The sequence below is a fragment of the Mus musculus genome, chromosome 6 (assembly GCF_000001635.26).
Source record: "Mus musculus strain C57BL/6J chromosome 6, GRCm38.p6 C57BL/6J".
Lineage (NCBI taxonomy): Eukaryota > Metazoa > Chordata > Mammalia > Rodentia > Muridae > Mus > Mus musculus.
Genome location: NC_000072.6, coordinates 58,871,787 through 58,893,834, shown reverse-complemented (window position 1 = coordinate 58,893,834; position 22,048 = coordinate 58,871,787). Strand labels below are relative to the sequence as shown.

General features: G+C 41.0%; 1 protein-coding gene across 16 annotated transcripts in view; it reads right to left on the bottom strand.

Annotated features, from left to right (window-relative positions):
• Herc3 (hect domain and RLD 3) overlaps positions 1-22,048 on the bottom strand; it is an 88,944-nt gene that overhangs the window by 26,564 nt on the left and 40,332 nt on the right. For 9 of the 16 annotated variants that reach the window (XR_377495.3, XM_006506696.3, XM_030255634.1 and 6 more), the window contains 9 exons: positions 19,990-20,101; positions 19,435-19,624; positions 17,183-17,346; positions 16,954-17,067; positions 8,862-8,885; positions 8,678-8,767; positions 6,257-6,427; positions 5,072-5,215; positions 3,601-3,767 (listed from right to left, as the gene is read on the bottom strand). Coding sequence is in view for 10 of the 16 variants with exons in the window: in XM_006506696.3 (XP_006506759.1) it covers positions 3,601-3,767; positions 5,072-5,215; positions 6,257-6,427; positions 8,678-8,767; positions 8,862-8,885; positions 16,954-17,067; positions 17,183-17,346; positions 19,435-19,624; positions 19,990-20,101 (1,176 nt within the window). In the remaining 6 variants the exon portion in view is untranslated. Of the gene's footprint in view, positions 1-3,600; positions 3,768-5,071; positions 5,216-6,256; positions 6,428-8,677; positions 8,768-8,861; positions 8,886-9,526; positions 11,258-16,953; positions 17,068-17,182; positions 17,347-18,202; positions 18,789-18,884; positions 18,969-19,434; positions 19,625-19,989; positions 20,102-22,048 lie in introns of those variants that run through there. The other 7 variants (XR_001785176.2, XR_001785177.2, XR_003956257.1 and 4 more) reach the window with 5 other exon arrangements.

The following is a 22,048-nucleotide window of genomic DNA, read 5'->3' as shown; positions in this document are numbered from 1 at the left end:
CATGAAATCAAGATGGATTTGCCAGACACACTTGAGTTTGCTCCTCCTTAGCCTTGCTTAGTGTATACATATATACATACAAACAGGGTACTCTAAGGGCCCCATAGAGTGGCATTACTTTGAGAATTATCCTAATACCATTAAACAAACAAACAAACAAAGGTCACAAAGTCACTATGGTGGTATAAATTAGACTGACTCTCATAGGCTCCTGTATTTGAATACTTGGTCCTCACTTGGTGGCTCTGTTTGGGTAGGTTTAGAAGGTGTGTCCTTGCTGGAGGAAGTGTCACTAGGGGAGCTTTGAAGTCTCAAAACCACTCTCATTTCCAGTCTGCTCTGTCTGTTTCCGGATTGAGGGTTGAGAGATATGCTCCCGGCTGTTCCTGCCACCGTCTACCGACTTCTGTGGTGCTTTCCTGTTAATGACGAACTCCTAGCCCTCTGAAACTGGAAGCCCAGAAAGTTCTTCATGACTTCATATCACAACGAAAGAAATGCTATCCATACAGTCATCTCATCCAGACAGGAATCTTAAGGGTGGGCGAGGAGCTAATCGCCTAAACCACAATTCCAAATACTGAACCCCTCAAACGTCAGACTCTGTGCTCTCTAAAAGCCCGAGCATCCAATATTCCAAATACAATTCCAGTAAAACTAATTTTGATAATTTTTTAGGAGTGGTGGGTGTGGCTCAATCAGCACATGACAGTTCCTGGTTCAATACACAGCCCTAAAAATGATAAGGAACGAAACAACCCCCTGCAAACAAAGAAACAAACAAACAAAAAAGTCACTGAAAGCAGTTGCTTTCACTCTTGAAGGAGGATTTGAGAAACATAACACAAGACTGTATTTATGAAACCACTTCAAACACAAAATGGGCTAATAATAGAGGCTTTCAAAAGCATCAACACTCAAATGCATAAACCACAGTTGTAAGGTTCCATAGCTAAGATCCACACAAACATTATTCACAAATGAATACATCAAAAAAAGGCACTGTAGAGTCAGGCAGCACCTGCTTGTTAGTTGTGAGCAGCAGCTCTGGAAGTGTGGCCGTTGGAAATGAAGAACAGCCCAAAAAGCCTTTGAAAGGACAATCCATCATTACACTGGATCGCGACCAAATACAGTCACCCAAAGAGCTAGGAACTTGGGAAATTTTACCTTTTATAAATACATATGTATACAAAGGAAATCTCTTTCCTACTGAGAGGCTACATCATGGCAGTTCTCCCAGCTCTTCTCTTGCTGGGTCAAATCATTAACATGCCAGGCTTCTGAAGAAAACAACTTAAAATGCCCCATGCCAGCCTTGCCTCGGAAGTGATCAGGCAAGCTCTGCATGCCATACCTGCTGTGCCCTACTCCCTTCTGCCCCTCCCCACAGATTAGGCAAAAGCCTTGTGAGGTAGTGTCAAAATGATGGGACAAATCAGCAGCTAGGGAGGACTACAGAGAAAGCTAGGGAGGACAGCAGAGAAATCGAGCCAACGAGCCACCTGAAGGAAAAGTTCCTTCCACAGAACCTGAGTCTGTCACCAGGTGGCCAGCCAAAGCCATACCTCAAAATAAATCCAGCCTCTGTCTCGTCCGCTTTTTTTCTTTTCATATTTTAAGTTTCTTGATGCTCCCACCCCACTCTTCCTGAGTTCTTGGTATCCTATGTAAGTATGGCAGTCTCATTTCTCAAAGGTATCTTAGAAACTTCTCCTTTCACCTCTAAGTAATGGGTTTTTTGGTTTGGTTTGGTTTGGTTTGGTTTTTGTTGTTTTTCTGGCATTAGGGGCTAAACCTAGCCTATATCCGCAAGCTCTGTGAATACCCTATTTTCTGAGATAAAGTATTGCTTTGAAGTAGTTGTGAAATGGAAGTCAGTTTTAAGCTCCTGGTTCTCTTGCCTTCGCCTCCTGCACCCTGGGACTACAGATGTTCACTACTGTGGCAGGTAGGTTTACGGCTTTATGGTGCTGCGCTGAAACCTCTGAGACCCTGGGATGCTAGACAAGCATAGGGCCACTTAACTACACTGCCAGCCCCTGTTCCAACTTAAACCAGCACCTTTCCCCATAAAAAGAAGCCGCTCCCTCCCTCCGAAGTCAGCTGTGTGTGTGTTTGCTGCCCAAAATCAACACAGAGACTCAAGAAAAAGGGGGCTCTTAAGAAGCAAAAAAATGACAGTAGCATAAAAACATGGCTTGACTACTTTGAAAAACATTCTGACAGCTTCTCTAAAAGCTAAATATGGAATCAGTATATGAATCAGTAATTCCATTGCTAGGCATACATCAAAGTAACAAAAGTTTATGCCCACACAAAAACTTGTATATAAGTGTTTTCAGCAACACTGTTCACAGTAGTTCCAAAGCAGAAATGTTCCAAGTGTCCATCAACCGAAGAATAGAGAAACAAAATATGATGTATGTGTACAAAGGAGTGGGCTATCATACAATGGTAATGGTAGTCCACAGAATGGTGTGCCACGGCATGTTATCGGCCAGTCTGAAAAATGAAACACTGATTCATGCTATAACAGGACGAATCTGGAAAACAGACCAAATGACATAGACAAACTGAACAACACTTAAGATTCCATTTTAGAAAAGTATCCAGAGTAGCTAGGCATGATAGCACACATAATTAGTCATTCAGGAGGCAAAGACTGTGAGTTTGAGGGCAGCTTGGTCTGCATAGTTAGTTGCAGGCTAACCAGGGCTACACAATGGAACCTCAAACAAACAAACAAACAAACAAACACACACACACACTAGTACAGGCAGACTGACAGAGGCAGAAGGCAGACTGGAGTTTACCTAGGACTCATGATATGCAGACCAGGGTAACAGAGCAAAGGGCCAAGGCTGCTTTCCAGGTAAGGGAAATATTCTAGAACTGACTAGGGTGATGGTCACACAACTCTAAATACACTAAGTATATTCTAAATACTCTTTACATGAGTCAGTTGTATGGTATATAAATTACCTATCACTTTATCAATAAATTTTTCAAAGTCTCTCATTTCGATAATCTCCCCACTCTTATCTCTGCCACACAAGACTTGGTTTCCTTGCTTTGTTTTTTGTTTTGTTTTGGTTTCGTTTGGTTTGGTTTTGGTTTTGGGGTTTTTGGGGGTGCAAAATAATGAAAGTGGAAATTATTGTATATTCCTGAGGAGCTACTATGGTCCCCCCAGCTCTATTTAAAAGTTTATCATTTTATGTATGTGGGTGTTTTTCCTGCATGTTTGTCTGTGCATGCTTGACGCCTGTGCAAACCAGATGAGGGCATTGGATCCCCTGTAACCAGAGTTATAGATGGTTGTGAATCACTATGTGGTTTCTGGGGACCAAATCCAGGTCTTGAAAAAGCAAACAATGCCCTTAACCACTAAGCCAACTATCTCTACAGGCCCAGGCCTCTCTTTTAATTTCCTCACTTGTCTACACAGTGACACAGGCAACGCTTTACACAATGCTGTGTGATCTACAGGGTTGGAATGCACCCAGACTTGCACATATGTTGTTTTCCATCTTAGCTCCAGTGCTAGAGCAAGGTGGGCAGGTCGCCACACCATCAGCCTAACTCTTAGCTCTTTACCTTCCTTCAGTTGGTGACAGTTCCTTCAAATCTTCCAAGCTGGGCTTTACATTCAGTAACTTCTTGTAGAGAGCCAACGGGAAGTGGAGGTCAACCACAGTGGAGTTGTAGATAGCTAATCCACAGGTTATGCCAATCAAGTGAAACCAGTTGTGCTCTACAAAACACTTTTGGGGTACATGAGAACGTATTAGAAAGAAGTAGGGTTTGAAAACTCTGAAATACTCTACCATCTATTCAAGATATTTCAGTATATTAGAATAAAGCCCTGTTTACATTTATACTGAAGCAGAGAAACCTCCCTGGCCATAGTTCATTAGTGGTAACAGATGCAATGCAGACCCAGTCAAGCACCCGTGACTCTCCTGATGATAAAGAAACAGCTTCCTATTCTCTCAGCAGAATGGTTCAGCAACTGCTCTGTGATGACAGAATGGCTGTATTCTGCGCCATGCCTTACCATAGCCACTGGCTACAAAGCACATGAAATGTGAATAGTAGTAAATCTTTATTATTGAATTATAATTTAATAAATATCTAAGGAGAAAACTCCAGGAGCCCCTAAATTACAGCTTGGATAAAATAAGAGCCCCTCAAATGCTAGAGCTCTAACCCAGAAGCATAACCATACTTATGCATGCATGGTAAATGTTCTACCACAGATCAACAACCCAATCCTAGCATGCCTTTTAAAACTGAGTTCTACTATTGAATTCTTTAATAAAAAAGAAAAGTACAAGTCTATGTGTACATATTCAGACACAAACTACTATTAAAAGAACAAATATGTAACTACTGACATCCAACACATTAGAATACTAATTTCTTTTCTCTTTTTTATATGTGTTCAATGAAAGCATTTTCCTGGCCTTTTGGATAAAACTTATTGCTCTAGTCCCTGGGCTGATGAAGCCAGTCTGTCTCCACTGTTCATACATGTGGAATTCTATGTGTACACTTTTCTCATCTTGATCCTGAGCTATGATAGAGAATGGGAAGAGCTAAAGTAATATAGCATTACTTTGTTATGTGTATGGCTCTTTTGCCTACATGTGGATACAGGTACGCCTGATGCCTGAGGAGGCAGCAGAGAACATCCCCTAGAATTGGGCATTACAGATATCTGTGACACACTACCATGCAGATGCTGGGAATCAAACTTGGGTCCTGTGTAAGAGCAGCCAGTGGTTTTACCCACTTATCCATCTCTCCAGCAACTAAAACTAACTTATCACACATCTTTTTAACCTTCATGTATACTATTCCCTGGATCTCACCACTAGAAATGACACTGGGGCTCATGGCTGACCAAACCCACCATAAGTCTCAAAAAGTAGTTTAAGCCTGAAGGCTGGACATGTTAGGCATTTTAATAGTTAATTTTGCAATGATAGAAAGCCAAGGACTAGTCTCACAACAAGTAGAAAGTTCAGTACAAATGGTGCACTTAATTGTGACATTATGAACTTACTGTATCTGAAAACCACAAGAGATTTGAATCTTGATAGTAGGTAAACATCCCATAAATGGGATTCAAAAGTTCTTTTAATAGCAAAAGAAAGAACTCCTTCGTAACACCACCAGCATCTACTCCTTCTTCCCCATCAAAGATTACCTTGAAACAGGAAAACAAAATGAATACTTCAGAGAAAGACTCAACTATGTGACAAAGCAGGAGGCCTGTCTGAGTAACTGAAAACAGTGGCTGTGTGTTATAAAACTCAGAAGTTCTAGGGAGAACAACCAGATAGACCAGTAAGATTAGTAGTGTCTTTGAAAAATGTCTTTTTTGTAAGGTACTATTAGCTGAACAGGAGTCACACACAGGAGAAGCGAGTGTTCTCACACTGAGCTATACCTCAAACGCTTTATTCCGAAAAAACAAAAAAACAAAAATCTATCCACGTTGTCCAGAATGGCTGTGAACCTACATTCTCCTATTCTCACCTTCTGATTAGCTAGGATTAGAGTTGTGTATATGTGTCCTTATTAGAAGATTTTGGAAATAGAAATAATGTGAATTGCTGAACAGATCAATTTAATCTGTTGTGGACTATGGTTCTAAGATAGAAGTCATTTAATTTTAAACGACTTCAAGAAATCCATTAACTCTTCCTCAGGATACCATACAGCCTGGAGCATAGTATGCAGTCATATGCACTAATGCACAGTCTATGGGAAGAGATACCTTATTACTAACTACAAGCTGTTACTAGGCCAACAGCTTTCAAGATGACTTCCCACTTTTCCACCTCGCCATTTCTCATTTACTTTCTCATCTTCCTAGCTGAGAGCTTAGTTGTTGTATTTTGTCAAAACCTTACACCTTACATGACTGGTTTTGATAGTCTAGGGCAGGGGCACTACAGGAAGCAGAAGCAGAGGCCAGGTGTTACTCCACCACCCAACAGCATTTAATCTGATATTACAATGAGATGCTCTTTCTGGTGACTGCACAAAAGGAGGTGATTAGATTCTTGTGGAAAAAAAAAAAGACAAGAAGAGAAGAAAAAAGGAAAGAAAAGAAATCAATGATGATATGATCTTGTATGATATATGGCAAGATAAGATATGGCTGCCCTCCATATCTTAGTAAGAGCTCTGCTTGCTGCCATATGCTTATAAGGTACTGAAGGAATTCAGGGAAGGGGCTCACTTTGAGAGGCTTCTTCAAGTCAATGTCAGAGTGAATGCTCAGCTCTCTCAGGGCATCTCCAACAAGGTGGTTCCTACGGACATGGAGGACCAGGAAGGGGCTTCTGGCCAGCAGAGGCTCCAGGGTAAGAAGCATGAAGACATTCTGCAGGTTGGCTCCATTGACTGCCACCTACAATAGAACAACAGAGCAATCTTCTGAGCACAGCACACAGTCTGAGGAGTGTGCTCTACCAGAATGAGAAGCACCAGAAATGGCTGACTTCATTTCCACTTTGCCTTTTCTCCAAAGCTTTAACTATTAAATTTACAGGCTACCTAAATCTTTCTAATATGGACTCAAGAAGGTTAGCTTAAATAATTTATGAGCTATATGATCTAAATAATTAGGCCAAGTAAAGTGATTTCAATTCACTAAGACTAAAATAACAAGACACTTGAAGAATCATGGCAGAAGACATGAAAACACGATTCTCAAAACAGTCAGTGTGGAAAGTGTCCACTTCAGCAGAAAACCTGGACCTTAACAGCATCAAAGCTATATATCCATATGAAAGCAGATATAAATATAGATAGAGAAAAAAAAACAGAGAAAGACAGAAATAGAGAGACAGAAAGACACATGAAGACATGCTCATTAATAGCAGGGCTTGGTAGATCTGGATTTCTAATGCACTAATGTCTCTGTATACATTCAAACAAAATATATTATGTTTTATAATAAAATGCATAATAAATCAAACCATTAAACCAATCATTTTTGATTCATTAAGGACCACCCTTTAATTATACCCCTTGCATCAACTCAGCAAAATGTACTCCCCCACCCCTTCCGGTAGCCTGAGACCTGATTTGGCTTAACTATTGAACTAATAATGGTTTTCTATTATTTCAAAAGGTTGGGCATTATATTTACAATGTAATAAAATACATGAAGTTCGAGCTTTAATATACATATCTACAAATTTGCTCTAATTTTGGGGTGTTTTGACATTCTAACTGTTTTTCTTTTTTAAGCTTTTTCTTTTTCTGAGGCTACTGTCTACAAAAGAGTTAAATGGTTCTTAATAGAGTCATAGGGTCCACAAAGCCTCAAGTGTTTGCTACCTGGAAGAAACAGAAAATACTCATCACTCCAAATCTACATGAATGTACACTGAACATAAAATTACTGAAGCTGGTATGGTGGTACACACCTGTAATCTTAGCAACAGGGCCCTGGAGAAAGGCCAAGACTCCAAAGTAACCTTGACTACAGAGTGAAGTCAAAACTAGCCTGGAATGAAACTCAACCAGGAGGTACAAAAGACCTTGACCATGGAATGTGTAAGAACATGGGGTTAAAAAAATGAAAACCTGCCACAGAAGACTGAAAGACAAGCCTGATACAGCAGAGCAACCATCTGCCAAAAGCAAGCTAGAGATTCAATACAATCTCCATCAAAACTTGTATTTTTAAAAATCACTTTATTTTCTGTATAGCAGTACAATTGACATACTAAACACTCCTGTAACAGTATTATTTGATATATTTTATGTAGAAAAATAAAGAGAAAAAATTCAGATTATAAAGGTAAACCCACAAAGCTACAGACTCCTCACCTTTGACAAAGATGACACACATTAGAAAAAGACAGCCTCTTTAACAGATGATACTGGAAAAACTGGATATTCACATGAATAGAAAAAGAAAGAAAAAGCAAAGAAAAAAATCTAGACCTGAATCTCTCATCCCTGTAAAAAAATCACCCCAAAATAGATCGAAGAGGCCTCCACGTAAGACTTGGAAGATACGAGAGGAAAAGGTAAATTAAAAAATACTTCCAGATAGAGACCTAGCCAAGGGCTTTCACAAGAAATAACTCATGGATGGGACTGCATGAAAATGTGACATTTGCAGGAAAATGTCTGGAGGGGCATGCTAAGCAACCTCAGGAGGAAAACACATCCTGCTTTCATATGCACAATCTATGTTTAACTGTAAACATTTACATGGAAGGAAGAGGGGAACTTAGAGAGTAGAAGAGGCCTAACTGGGGCAAGAGAGTAACAGAAGAAAAGGTGAAAGGAGGGAGAGGTCTTTCCTGGGAGAAGCAGACCAGTAAGAGTGTGTCTCAGAGGGAGATAGAGGATAATGGAAAGGCAAAGAACAAAGTATAATCACACACACACACACACACACACACCACACACCACACACAATTTACATATATATAAAATTATGTGTGTGTGTGACAATATGATCCATTTCTAAACAGAATTTTTCCAAAAGAAGCCTAGACTACAATTTGAGCATTTCTCAAAAAATAAAATAACGGCATTATTAAAAAATATGACTCTTTAATGTCATAATAAAACTTCACTCTGGAAGGTGGACAATGAAAAGAATGGTAAAAGGAGAGGGCAATTCTGAACAAGCCACCTGCATCTGTAACTCGGCATCAGTCTGCAGCATCTTGGTCTTAGCTTGGGCATCAAAGATGAAAGGATAGGAACAAAGGGTTACAGCATCCTACAAGAAAACACATCGTTAGTGTTATTACAGTATCTAAAGAGAAAGAACACTGGAAATACATACATACATACAGGCAAAAGGCATTATTTACCTGCATGATAGAGGGTCTAGCCTTCTGTGTAAAGAACAGAAAAGACAATTATTACTTGAATTATAAAAAGCGTAATTTTACCCCTCCCCAAATATAAAATATACATAGCAAATCTTTTTACATTATCTGGTTATTCTTAATACATTTCAATAGATGACAATGTTTTAATGAGGAAAGAAAACATGCTTTGATGGGTAAAGACAGAAAAAAATAGCAAAAACAATTTCTTAAAGAAGTAAAAGACTTTTAAGGGCCATTTTCATACTTCACAGGATTGAGTTCTCTTTATAGGAAATCTAATTCCACTAGGCTGCGTGGCACATGCCTATGACCTAGCAGCTGTGAGGCTGAGGTGGGAGAACTGCCAGCTGAGGGCCAGCCTGGGCTACAGAGCAATTGTGAAGATAACACTTGGATTCTAGATTAGGGCTGCTGAATCTGGAATGCAAGTAACACTTTATCGGTCTCCTGCATACATGCTTAGAGGAACCAAACAATAATAAATGCATTAGACTGAAGTATTTTGCCCTTAAAAGCTTCTCTACAAATTGGGAATGATTCTAAATTTGAGAAGAGTCATAGAAAACAAGTTCATCCACAATGAAATGTTTGTAACAAATACAGTACAGTTTTATTTCAGGAAAGTGAGGAGAACTCCCTCCCACCCCCCCAAAATGTTATTTGTTTATATCAGGCAGTATACTTCATTAAATTCCTCCAAATGGTGAGCAACAGTGGCTTTCAGGTTATGCCCTATTACACAACACCAGCTGGCTCCACGCTGAGTGTTGTAAACACAGGCAGGACAACAGTGACAATGCAACATGTCTGCAAAACCATGCCATACCTGTCCAGCACTGACCATGGGGTGTAGACTGTAAGTAGATGGCACTTATCAATACAGACTATGAACACAAGCACATGGTGGAATTAAACCCATATGTAGAAAACCAGGCCCAAGAGACACCACAAACCAACTAAAGGGCACCATACTTGCCTGGACCCCACAGAAAGAAGGATATTTAACTATAAGGTAGTAAAAGGGTCCAGTCACTGAGCAGCCTGTGAACATTTCAAGGGACTGACTGACAGGCAGCAGACACCAGGTGTCCCTGGGGCTTCAGCTCAGCCAACATGGTCCATTTGACTTGTTACCTGTCCATCCAACCCTCTATCCATTTGTCTATGTACTAGTACATCTATCTGAACCAAATCCTGTATCTCACATTGATGAATCTATAGCCCTGCAGATAAACTCGATGCTATCTCTCAATTTTGATCCTATGGCTCAGTTCTGCTGGCCTCCAATAGCAGTCCCTCTGGACTCAGCAGCCCTGGGAGCAGCTGCTTTTCACATGGCCTCTGAACTCCGGCTTCTTGAACTCTTCTGTAGACAAGGTGTAACCTGTGTGTATACTGTGTGAAATATAACCTAGGGTTTCACAGGTAAGACTAATAATTAAGACTAGCACAAAAGAGCTTGTAATTTTCTAATGGCCAGCTATTGTGATAGCTAGCTCATATGGTCAATTTATAATCTTCTGAAAAGCATTTTGGATATATTGGTAAGGGTGTTAAAAGGGGAAATTAATCACCAGGGAAGTGTGAAACATCATCCTATGGGCTGGGTTCCTGGCCAGAATAAAGAGAATGCCAGATTAAGGGGGTAGAACAGTTAGTGGAGTGCATGCCTTACACATATAAAACCTTCAGTTTGATTCCCAGCACTATATAGACTGAGCATGGTGATGCATGCTTATGATCCTCTTACTCAGAGAAGGTAGGGGTGGAGGGGAGGAGAGGGGAGGGCAGGGGTAGGGGAGGGGAGGGAAGGGATGGGATGGGATAGGGGAGAGAGGAGGGAGAGAAAGAGAGCTATCTGAGTGACTAAACTCCTGAAAGATACCATGAATTCGGCTGCTCCCGTTGCTATGCCTCATCCCCCATGAGCGACTGCATCCCTCTGAACCTCTTTAAATTGCTTTTTTTTTTTCAGGCTTATAGTCACAGCAATGTGGAAAATAACTAGTAAATGTGAATTCACTGTTTTTTAATAAACTGATACTGCAGTAAGACACAAACATATCCATCTATGTTTCTAGCACGCTGTGCTCATGACATTATGTAGTAAATATCTTTAACAGAAACACAAAAATGAGCAATTAAGATCATCTTGAAAAGAAAACAATGAGCAAAATTCATGCTAAGAGACCTGAGTGGGCTACGCTGCTGTTGCTTTAATGTCTCCTAGAATGTTCTGTGTTCTCAAAATGATTCTCTGAACAAAATAAAAACATTCTGAAAGATCTCTTCTTACCTGTGTGTAATCACACAATTTACACTTATCTGTTAATGACTGCGTGGGCGGGTTATAAACATTCAACTGTGTGAGAACACTGAGAAAAGAAAAAGAAATTGTTGCTTGGTAGATGCTGCAGTTACTAAGGATACTAATACTAGCTTGCTCCGTGAATAAGATCTAACAGCAGAGGGAGAAAAAGCGCTGAATCATTCTAGAAGGCCTGTGGGAGAATGAAGCCTGCGCCTGGTGGCTGAAAGTCCTTCTCTAGAATGCTGGAACATTCGCTTCCAGGGACACACTAGCTCACCACTCTGAGCTGTTGAAACTCAGCATTTGGCTGACCATAATGTTTTCTTATTTAGTTTGGTTTATGTATATTATATGAATAAGAACTATACTTCCTTTTGTGTTTATGCATATTTAAATGAAGTCGTACAATAGCAATAATAATTACAGTTCATCCTATTGATACTTTAGAGCTATATTCCTTGAGGGATTTTAGAACATTTCTCTACACTGAGAAACACCAGAGACAATTCCAGTCCATGGGACCAAGTCTAGAACATATAATGCAGGTCAGTGCACACATAATGCAGGTCAGTGTAGTTTACTTTCATACTAATATATCAAAATATTTTGAATGTAAGTATTGAATTGATCACATCTTATAAGGCTGCTTATCCTGGGTTATCCATTTCCCAGAAATGGGTCTCACAAACTTAAGGTTCTATGGTAACAATGAACTTCAAGGTCTCTGCCTGCAACAGAGTTGTACCTATGGCATAAATTCATTTTTCAAACTATATGAAACAGGAACCATAGATAAGTAAAGTTCAGAGCTGAAGAATCAGAAACATCCTTTCTTAAATATGAAATCAATACTTCCTAGATATGCTGACCAGGAGGCTCTGTACATAGACATATAAACCCTGATACTAAAATAGAGCTACCTCTGTTCTGGCTCCACCTTCTCTTCCTTGCATGTGCCCAGTATTGACATCTAAAGACAAATACTCCCCATGTGTGCATCTCCTCTGATGCACCAGTAAGATGTCAAGATTTCTCAGATTTCTGTCTCTGAAGGCTTGTGCAAACCACTGAATGTCTCACTCGCACTGCCCTCTACAGAGCCTACAAAGATATTCACTCTGTACGCCTTTCAGTTTTCAAATAAAGACTGTGGCACATTATTAACAAATAAGATAAACCACTACTGGCTTTCCCTCTTCCATCTCATCTTCTTCCTTTCCTTTTTTATTTTTTCAATATAGTATTTTTTTTCTTGTTTATTTGGGAATTTCACATCGTGAACCCTGATCCTCCCAGGTCTGCCTCCTCCCCACTGTTGTGACCTCCTTCTACAAAAGAAGAAAAAATAATATAAAAACCAAGTCCAATGTATGTTGTCTATATACTCAGTGGAGTATGGTCACATTACAGTAGCCGGCACCTTAAAGAAAACTGAGTCCTTCCCTAACCACACTCCTGCCAGAAGCCATTATGGAGAACTACACTTCAGCATCCTTATCACAATGTTTTAACAGTTCTCTTTGATGGCTTTCTATCTAGGCTGCTGTGGTTTTCACGGGGAGGAGGCGTCACAGAAGCTTTCTCAACTGTGAGTCTGTAGTCAGTGATACCACGGAAATAGTAGCTTCCTTGCCTTTTACAGTCAGCAGGAACACAGATCATGGACTTTTACAAAGTTTCTGGCAACCACATGAACTAGGGACTTCAGAATGGCCTCAGGTGGTTGCACAGGCCACTCACATCGACATAGCCTCTAGTGCCAATCTGGAGACCATGGACACCAACATGGCTTCCTGTAGTCTAACAGACTATAGACATCTACCCGGCCTCTAGTGGCAGCCCAGTCACGAACAATCCACATGAACCTCAGGCCTCAACAGGGCCTGTGGTAGCAGACTAAGGAAATGGGCTCCAGGGGAAGCATGGGCGATAGAGCTCTTTGAGGCAGTCCACTCATGAAAAGAACTGATTTTCATCTCCGGCATTCTGTTGCTTCTCAGAACCAGGGCAATCATGTGGCTGAGTAGTATGTTTGGGGCTGAGTCTGCACAAGCTCCAGTGTGGGAAGCCAACTCCAAGATGGCGCCGGTTTCCGGTTGCCGTTGTCATAAACACCACCACTGCGCAGGTGTCAATTCGAATTTGGCGCCAACCCCTCCCTTGTGAGTGCATGCAAATTGGGTGCCTGCAGACTGACCAATCCCACGTGGCCACGGAGCCTTCTCCTGTGCTGGGGTGCATATAAGCAGGGCTCCCTGGGCGCCCCGGGTCCCTGTAGAAGAGCAGACTCCAGGCTGCTTCCCATCACCCTGTCAACTCTACTCTGCAACCCCTGTCCACAGCAGCCTTCTCTCACGCCTGACATCACCGCCCAGTCCCTAGCTCTATGTCACTGCTTCTCCGCTCCTCAGTCTTTCCTACCTCTCCCTCGTATAACTGTTGATGGTAGTAGCCCTGGAAACTGTACAGTGTCACATGGTGTACAGATCTACATGCTAATATTCATCACAATGAGGTCTGGTTTAAGGTTCCTGAAGCACCATAAATATTGGACCATTACCAAGAGTCTCGGATGTCCTGCTGTCGCCCAGAGTAAGGGTGACGTTGTGGCTAGGTTCTGCAAGAGCTCCTGGCTGCCTCACACCTCCAAGGCCTTGATGTAGACTGCCCCAGGCTCGCCAGGCTTGCCCTTTGTACTTGTAGCATGTGGGCACCACAGCTCTGCACTATCTGTCTTCCAACAGGGCAAACAGTGTAAGCTGCAGTTGCAGCAGCTTCATGCTGGGGACCAGCTGTCAGGTCTCCTGTTGAGCTTACAGGCTGCAGGCAGCACCACTCTACCTGGTTCTCCAGTCACAGTGGCTCAGCGTTGATGGCTGGCTGGCCGAGAGGTCAAGGGCAGCAGCCCTATTCAGTAGTGGCATGTTTCCAAGGGAGCTCCAGGCTGCCTGCTGCACACCATCCTGTCCTCCGTGCCAGCTGACAGGGTTAGGCTTGTCAGATGTGGGCAGCACTGATGCCTGTGCCTTTCATCTCCCAGCAGGACAAGCAGCACTAGATGCTACCAGGGTGGCTCCATGCTGGGGCTAGCCAGCAGGCCTAGGGTGAGCCCTATTCTGTATTGATTGACCTGTTTCTAAGGGAGCTTCAGGCCGCAGTTGTAGGTGTCACCCCTGCTCCTGGCTCTTTGCTTGTCAGACACAATCTTTGTGCTTGCAGCTGGCTGAGATGCAACAGTGAAGGGTATAGATTGGTGGTTCTCTGAGGCACGAAGCTCTGCTCCACCATCTTTTTTTCCAATTCCGTGAGTCCACTGTACCAGCATTTTCACATAAGCCTTTATCTTTAGCTTTGTTTGTCCATCAACAGAACCCATCCTTTGGGGAGATGCCACATGTGCCTGGTGACCTCAGATCTTCCCCTAGTTCCTTAAGCTATGGGACCCATCACATGTTCATTTAGTAGTTTTGATGCAGTCACACTTTAACCTTTATTGTGCATGGAGATAATTGTTACAGGGAACTATTTTCCAAATTTGTTCTGTATTTAAATATGTCTAAAATAAACTAACTGCCTGGTATCAGACTTCAGAAGTTTGAGCCACCCTGGCTAGATCTTGCTGGACTGAGTGCCTTTCCATGGTGCATTTGTCTGCAGGCCTCAGCAATTGCAGGGATACCACCCACGCCCACACAGTTCTTTCAGGGTGAACCATGAAGAGAAGGACAGACTTCTCTTCAGAGCAAATGGAGCTAGAGAAAACTATTCAATTTGCCCACGCCTCTGTATTCTACCTGGGTGTGAAGCAGTTACTCAAGACTTGTGTCCATCTCTAACATTTTATAATTTACAAACTGACATTTTATAACTCTAAAAAAAGCAAGACTAGAGCCACTGATGCTCCCATGTTAGAATTCCAGTATCAACTCTTTTAAAATATGATTTCTACTAAAAAGTATTTTTGTTTTCAAAACAATAACAAAGCCTTACAAAAATTATAAAGTGTCCCAAATTTTTAATTTTTCACTAGAATATCTCTATTACTTTAATCATCTATCATCTAACAAGGAAAACTAACTTGGCTATTTATTTAAATACACTTATATAAATATTTTGCCTTAAGAGACAACTGCAGAGCTAAAATCCATACATTAAAAAAAATGCCACCCTAATGCTAGTAATGAATATGTGAGACTAGCAAACACTCATTTCAGATGCATTTGCTGCACCAGCTGGATTAAACACAAGTACCAAATGACCACTTGTTTTCTGATATTCAGATTTGCATAAATCCTAAATCCCTTGCATATATCCAGGCCATTCTGCTATCGCTGAGCAACTGCTGCCATGCCTAAGGTGGTAGGCAAGAATCCACAGACCTTTGAGTTCTGTGTCAAACATCATCAGAGTTGGGACAGGAATGTATGACATTTGTATTTGAGCTATCTTCAGTAAGAGATGGCCACAAGGTCTGGAAAGTTGACCTAATAAGAGTGAAATAGGCTATCTGTTAGAAAACGAACATCCAATGACCCTAAGTGTCAGGGATAAATCAGTGGGGATGTGGCACACAGAGCATCATCTCAAAGACGTTTTTGCACTAGCCAGCTAGGGACTTCTGGAAGCCAGTTATGTGCCGGATCTCCCAAGACCCAACAAATACTTAAAGTTTATATATTAATGTCTTGATTTTTAATTTGAGGCTCAAAAAAGTAAGTAAACAGTATAAATATATGTCATTCTCCCTAATTTCAATTGTATGAATCAGCAATATTGAGAATATTTCCTTGGACTAGAGACACAGTTCACTAGGTGGGTGCTGGTCTAGCTGAACAAAGTCCTCCGTATGATACCCAGCAGTGCATAAAATACAGGTGTGGAAGCACACACTAATAATCGCAGAACTTGGGAGGAGGTGAGGGGCAGTAGGATCAAGGTCATCTTTGGCTATGGGAGTCGGAAGCTACCCTGGATACATGAAACAAGGGCTTACAGAGAAGGCTCAGTAAATTAAAGAGTACAAGACCCAGGTTTGATCTCAGCACCCACATAGCAGCTCACAGTAGTCTGTAACTCCAGTTCTAAGAGCTTAAATGGCCTCGCCTGGCTTCTGCAGGTACCAAACATGCATATGGTACACAGACCTACATCCAAATAAAACACTCAAACACATAAAGTAAAATGCTTAAATAAATAAATAAATAGATTGATAGATGAACAAGAGCCCCTGAAACAGCCACACTGTTGTACAACAGAATTCTAGAACTATCTCAGCATGGTGACCTGGAACCTAAAATGCATTAAAAACAACTGGAGTTTCCCAGTGCCTCCAGACCGCCTCTGCCAACCAGCCACTGTCTGCGTTTACCAATCTGACTGCTTTAGATACTTGGATTTACCTACCTACCTTCCTTCCTTCCTTCCTTCCTTCCTTCCTTCCTTCCTTCCTTCCTTCCTTCCTTCCTTTTTAAATATAGTACTCAGGATAAAACCTAGAGCCCTGAGCATGCTAAGCAAGAAGTCTACCACTAAGTTACAACCCTAGCCCCACATACCCGATGAAACTTATGACGCTTATGGTTACCTAAAATACTTCCAAGTTTCAAGAATTCCAAAGTCAACTGAGTGAAATAGATAGGTGTGTTAGCAGCATTCAAGCCAAAGGCAAGGTGTATGGCTCAAGTGCACGATTCAAACACAAACAAACAAACAAACAAAAAAGGCTAAAGCCTTAAAATATGCTTTACAGGAAATTCTTACCATCCCAGATTGATGCAAAAACCACATGAGGTAGTCTTCCTGAATGTCCACAAGACTAGAAATCTCAGGGATATAAAACTTATCGTATTCCACATGCTTCACCTTAAGATTTACCTGGTGAAGAACAAAGAAGAAGAACTAAAACCCAAGAATTGGAAAATCTCCGAGAGAAAGCCCCGGCAGAATCCTGCATCCCTCCACACCCTCACTCTCCATCCCCCAGGGATACCTTGTACAACTTCTCCAGAAGCTTGAGGGTTGCAGTCATGTAGTTGTTAAACAGTACCGGGATTAGGAATGTCTTCCTTCCCCTTAGGAGGTAAAGGACGGCACCTTTATACAGGGTTACCAGCTTCATGAAATATTTGGGGCATGCCTGAGACCACCAGTTATCTTAAGAAAGGAAGAGAGAAAGACATGTCTTAGCACATAACCCTGGACAAGTGTTCTTAGGTTGTCTTCCTGCTAGCTACAATTCCTGTGGCTAGAAGATAAATATTAGTCTATAATGCAGCTTCCCAAAAATGGTTTTTCAAAGGAGTCATTAAAACATGTGTGAATGGTGGCTCACAACCATCTGTAATGGGGATCTGATGCCCTCTTCTGGTGTGTCTGAAGACAGCATTAGTATGTGCACATACATGAAACAAATAAATAAATCTTAAAAAAAAAGTGTGGAGAAACAGCTATACAAGAGGCTCTAAAATTTTTAACTCCTCCTCTCTCTCCCTCTCTCTCCCCTGCCTCTTTCTTTCTTAAAAGGTTTGATGTTGTTGGAGTTTTCGGGTTTTTTTTTTCCTCAGACTCATGCTGAAGGCTAATCTGAAAACATTTACTTCCAAGGATATGTGAGGACCAGACACATCCTCCGGCGGGATGCAGAATGCACCTACTGCAGTAGTATTTGTGTACCCTCAACCTTTCAAGACTGATCTCAGCTACTACGGAATTTTGTACAAGGGACACTTCATACTTAGAGGATGTGGGAAAACATTCCTTCCTGTTATGAGGCATAATTAGTTTAAGAAGTTGATTGTGTTTATTCTCTCCGAGTAGTACCTTTCTATTCAAGCAGGATTATGTCACTGTATCTTCATAAATGATCTCAGCCATACTGAAATCTGTATGGTTTCCTTGTTTAAAATATTTCACTAAAAATTAAAGTGGGAGGGCTGCCGGAGAGCTGGCTCAATGGCCAAGAGCACTGACTATTCTTCCTGAGGTCCCAGGTTCAATTCCTACCACATACACTCATGCTCTCCACCATCTGAAACTCCATTTCTCAAGGATCTGATGCCCTCTTCTGGCCTCCATGGCACCAGAAACGCATATGGTACACCGACATACATGCAGGCAAAATATCCATATACATAAAAGAAACCTTAAAAAAAAAATCACAGTGGGAGAAACATCAAATAAAAAGGACAAACTCTTGAGAGCTGCTGCATTCGTGTGAGGTTTGCTCTTCAATCTGAACAGTCAGATGTCAGAAAAAAATCTAATTATAAAACTGAATAATCCCGTTCTGTTTTGTGCTATCTGGCCTAGGAAATTTTTAAAAATTAAAATGCCAAAAATTTAAAAGTCTGATAAAATGTCTCTCAAAACAGCCTTTGCTCTATTTTACACCTATTAGAAACACCTAAGAAAACATGCTCTAAACAGTCCCTGATGCTGGGAAGTAGCAAGTGTTAACACATTACTAATGTGGTCATCATTACATTTGTGTGAAGGCAGAAGCAATGGAAAAGCCAGAAGCAGGTCAATTCGCTTAAGGGAAAACCACGCTGTAGTGACACTCAGGCCACCTGAACCAAGTCAAAGGAACACCTGGAAAAATTACCAATGGAGGGGATAAAAGTCAAAAGCCAGGGGACAGGGTTCTGCACCAGATTACTAAAAAAAGCCTTGGGCGCTATTCCAACAGAGACCTTCTCCAGCCCGCTGAGGAACAGAAGGTTCCTATCTCAGCAAAGTGTCCAGAGCCTGCAAAAATCAGTGTGGACTCAACTGTCCTAAAAAAGAAAAAGAAAACAAACATTCCGTAAGTCCTCACTGGGTCAACCTGTCCCCCCTTGCATGGAGATCTCTGCATCACAAAAGCTGTTCATTTGGCTCCCACCCGCTAACATCAGCACTGGAGATGGATAGACAGAAAGATACTAATATTTGAGGCATTGCAACTGCAAGCAAATGTGGAAGAAGAAGAAAAAAAAACAGATTAAAGTTGAATAACCTAACTTTATGACTATCTCAAAATTGGGATTAATCTCCCATGAATCATTTCACATGACTTAAATAACAGATCAATTTGCCCTAATAGCCAAGAGAGTTAGCTAGATGTTAACAGCAAAGAAAAGAGTAAGTGGTAAAGCCATTAAATGGCAACAAATAGATTGTTAGATCCCAGTCCACAAGAGCCAGCTGACAAAACCAAACGCCTAAGTCCAAAGCTGGTGGCATTAAATTTGATGAATTTACCTAATACTTTGCTAGGGTTTGTTTCCAGCCGCAGAATGGCCATTGCCAGGGGAATGGTCAGCGTTATGTAATACTTAGAGTCCTGAAGCAGCGGAAACTCCGGTAGGATTAAATAGATTCTCATTGCTTCCACATCTGGGGGTGAACTTGATAACTGGGGAATGAGGCAACTTTCAAAGCTGTTTAATATCTGTAAGAAAGAAAAAAAGTACTGAGAACTATATCTGAGACTTAAATAACTCATCTCCAAATTCCTAAGTTATTTAATGAACTCATAACCCTGTGCATTCGGTGTGCACTGAGCAAACAGAAGGAGCCAGGCGCTGGTTCAGACACCCAGTACATCGGGGACAAGGAAGAAGTCCCCGCCGCACAGACCTAATACTTTAGAGAGACAACTCCTTAGGAAGATATGAGCAAAAGATAGCCCAAGTCACAACACTAACGGTTTTACAAAGTTGTACAAGAGTGTATCAATTCATCTTGCTGTCTTCTTTGTCTTAAGAGAAGAACTCTTCAATGTAAACCAAATTTTATAAATGTAAACAAACGTACCTGTTCTAGAATCATGGAGTGCTGAGAGTGCATTAACTTCTCAAATAAAATCCTAGTTGAGTTCAGGTCAATCCCGGGGATTTTGGGACTAGTTTTAAAATGTTCATCAATTCTAAACAAACAAACAAACAAGCAAAAATCCATATGTAATAAAATAAAAGGTAAATACTGATTAAAAAAAAACTATAAGTATTTATTTAGCTAACCCAGTCTAGACAGATCTTAATTTGATCTAGTAGATATTTGAGAACACTGGGAAAGACCAACAGACTAAGCCTTACAGCAATTCTACCTACCCTACTTTGGTTGTTTCTTTTTAATTTAAAAAAAAAAAAAAGTTTCTTATTAAGTAGCCCCTGCCAGCCTAAAAAGTCTCTATGTAGACCAGGCTGGCCTTGAACATAGAGATTCATCTGCCGCTCTGCCTCTCTGCCTAAGTGCTGGGGATAATTCCACTGTTAAACATGACTTAATTTTTTTTCAAACCTTTTCTCCCTCAAGTTAAAGCAGACATACTACCATTTCAAGCCAGGTCTCCACAGAGCATGAAAGCAGATCCCTTGCCCAACCTACTTCTATGGGTTTATTGCTAGATGTGGATGTTGTGGCTGGTTGCAGTCATCCAACCAAACCCACTCATTTCCCTTATGCAAAAGGGGCCCACTCCTGAACAAACAGCACATCGACCCTCTTATTTCAAGACTTCCTCAAGAAATATTCAAAATAAATATTAGATCAAAAAAGCCACGTTATTATCTCTCTCACTTACAGATTCAACTACAGTTACCACCACCACAGATTTTACAGCTAGTGTTCAAACTTTACTAACAATAAAATCATTTTTCCAACTCCACATAGTCTTAGCTTCCCAGAGACAAAGGATATCTCTAAGACTGTCACTTGTAAATAAATCATATCTAATTATTTGCAAATTAGTCATTTGAAAAACAGGCTTTGTTCTGAGTAATGCATACATTCAAGTGATTTAACAGTCTCTGACAATGTTAAAATAGATGAAAATTCAGAATGTAGACATTGCATATATTAGAATCAAAATGGCAAAACCCAGAACAGCTGCTTAGACTTCCTTGATGGGTATTTTGTTCCTGTTCCTACAATGAATTAACCAAACATTAACTTTAATATCCCAGAGGTAACCTTGAACAAAGGTGGAAGGACTTTTTCCTATGTTGTTAGGAAAATCCAAATAAAAGAGGGTTCCCTTTTCCCCCACTCTCTCCTGCATTCTCTTAGTTTTTTCCCTGAACTCAGCCATTCTGACTGGAGTAAGATGATATCTCAGTCATTTTAATTTGCATTTCACTAATCGTTAAGGATGTTGAATAATTTTAAAGGTATTTCTTAGTCACACATTAGATGGGATGCATATATATACATGGAACGTTTAATTAGTGGACACTTTGCCCCTTCTTAGAATTGGGAACAAAACACCCATGGAAGGAGTTACAGAGACAAAGTTTGGAGCTGAGACAAAAGGATGGACCATCTAGAGACTGCCATACCCGGGGACCCATCCCATAATCAGCCTCCAAACGCTGACACCATTGTATACACTAGCAAGATTTTGCTGAAAGGACACTAATATAGCTGTCTCTTGTGAGACTATGCCGGGTCCTAGCAAACACAGAAGTGGGTGCTCACAGTCAGCTATTGGATGGAACACAGGGCCCCCAATGGAGTAGCTAGAGAAAGTACCCAAGGAGCTAAAGAGATCTGCAACCCTATAAGTGGAACAACAATATGAACTAACCAGTACCCCGGAGTTCTTGTCTCTAGCTGCATATGTATCAAAAGATGGCCTAGTCGGCCATCATTGGAAAGAGAGGCCCCTTGGTCTTGCAAACTTTATATGCCTCAGTACAGGGGAATGCCAGGGCCAAGAAGTGGGAGTGGGTGGGTAGGGGAGTGGGGGAGGGGTGTATGGGGATGTAAATGAAGAAAATACCTAATTAAAAAAACAGAAAAAAAGAAATTTAACACAGATCAGTAATGTGATGCATAATTTGTATGGTGACAGTTTTTCATAATACTGTAAAAA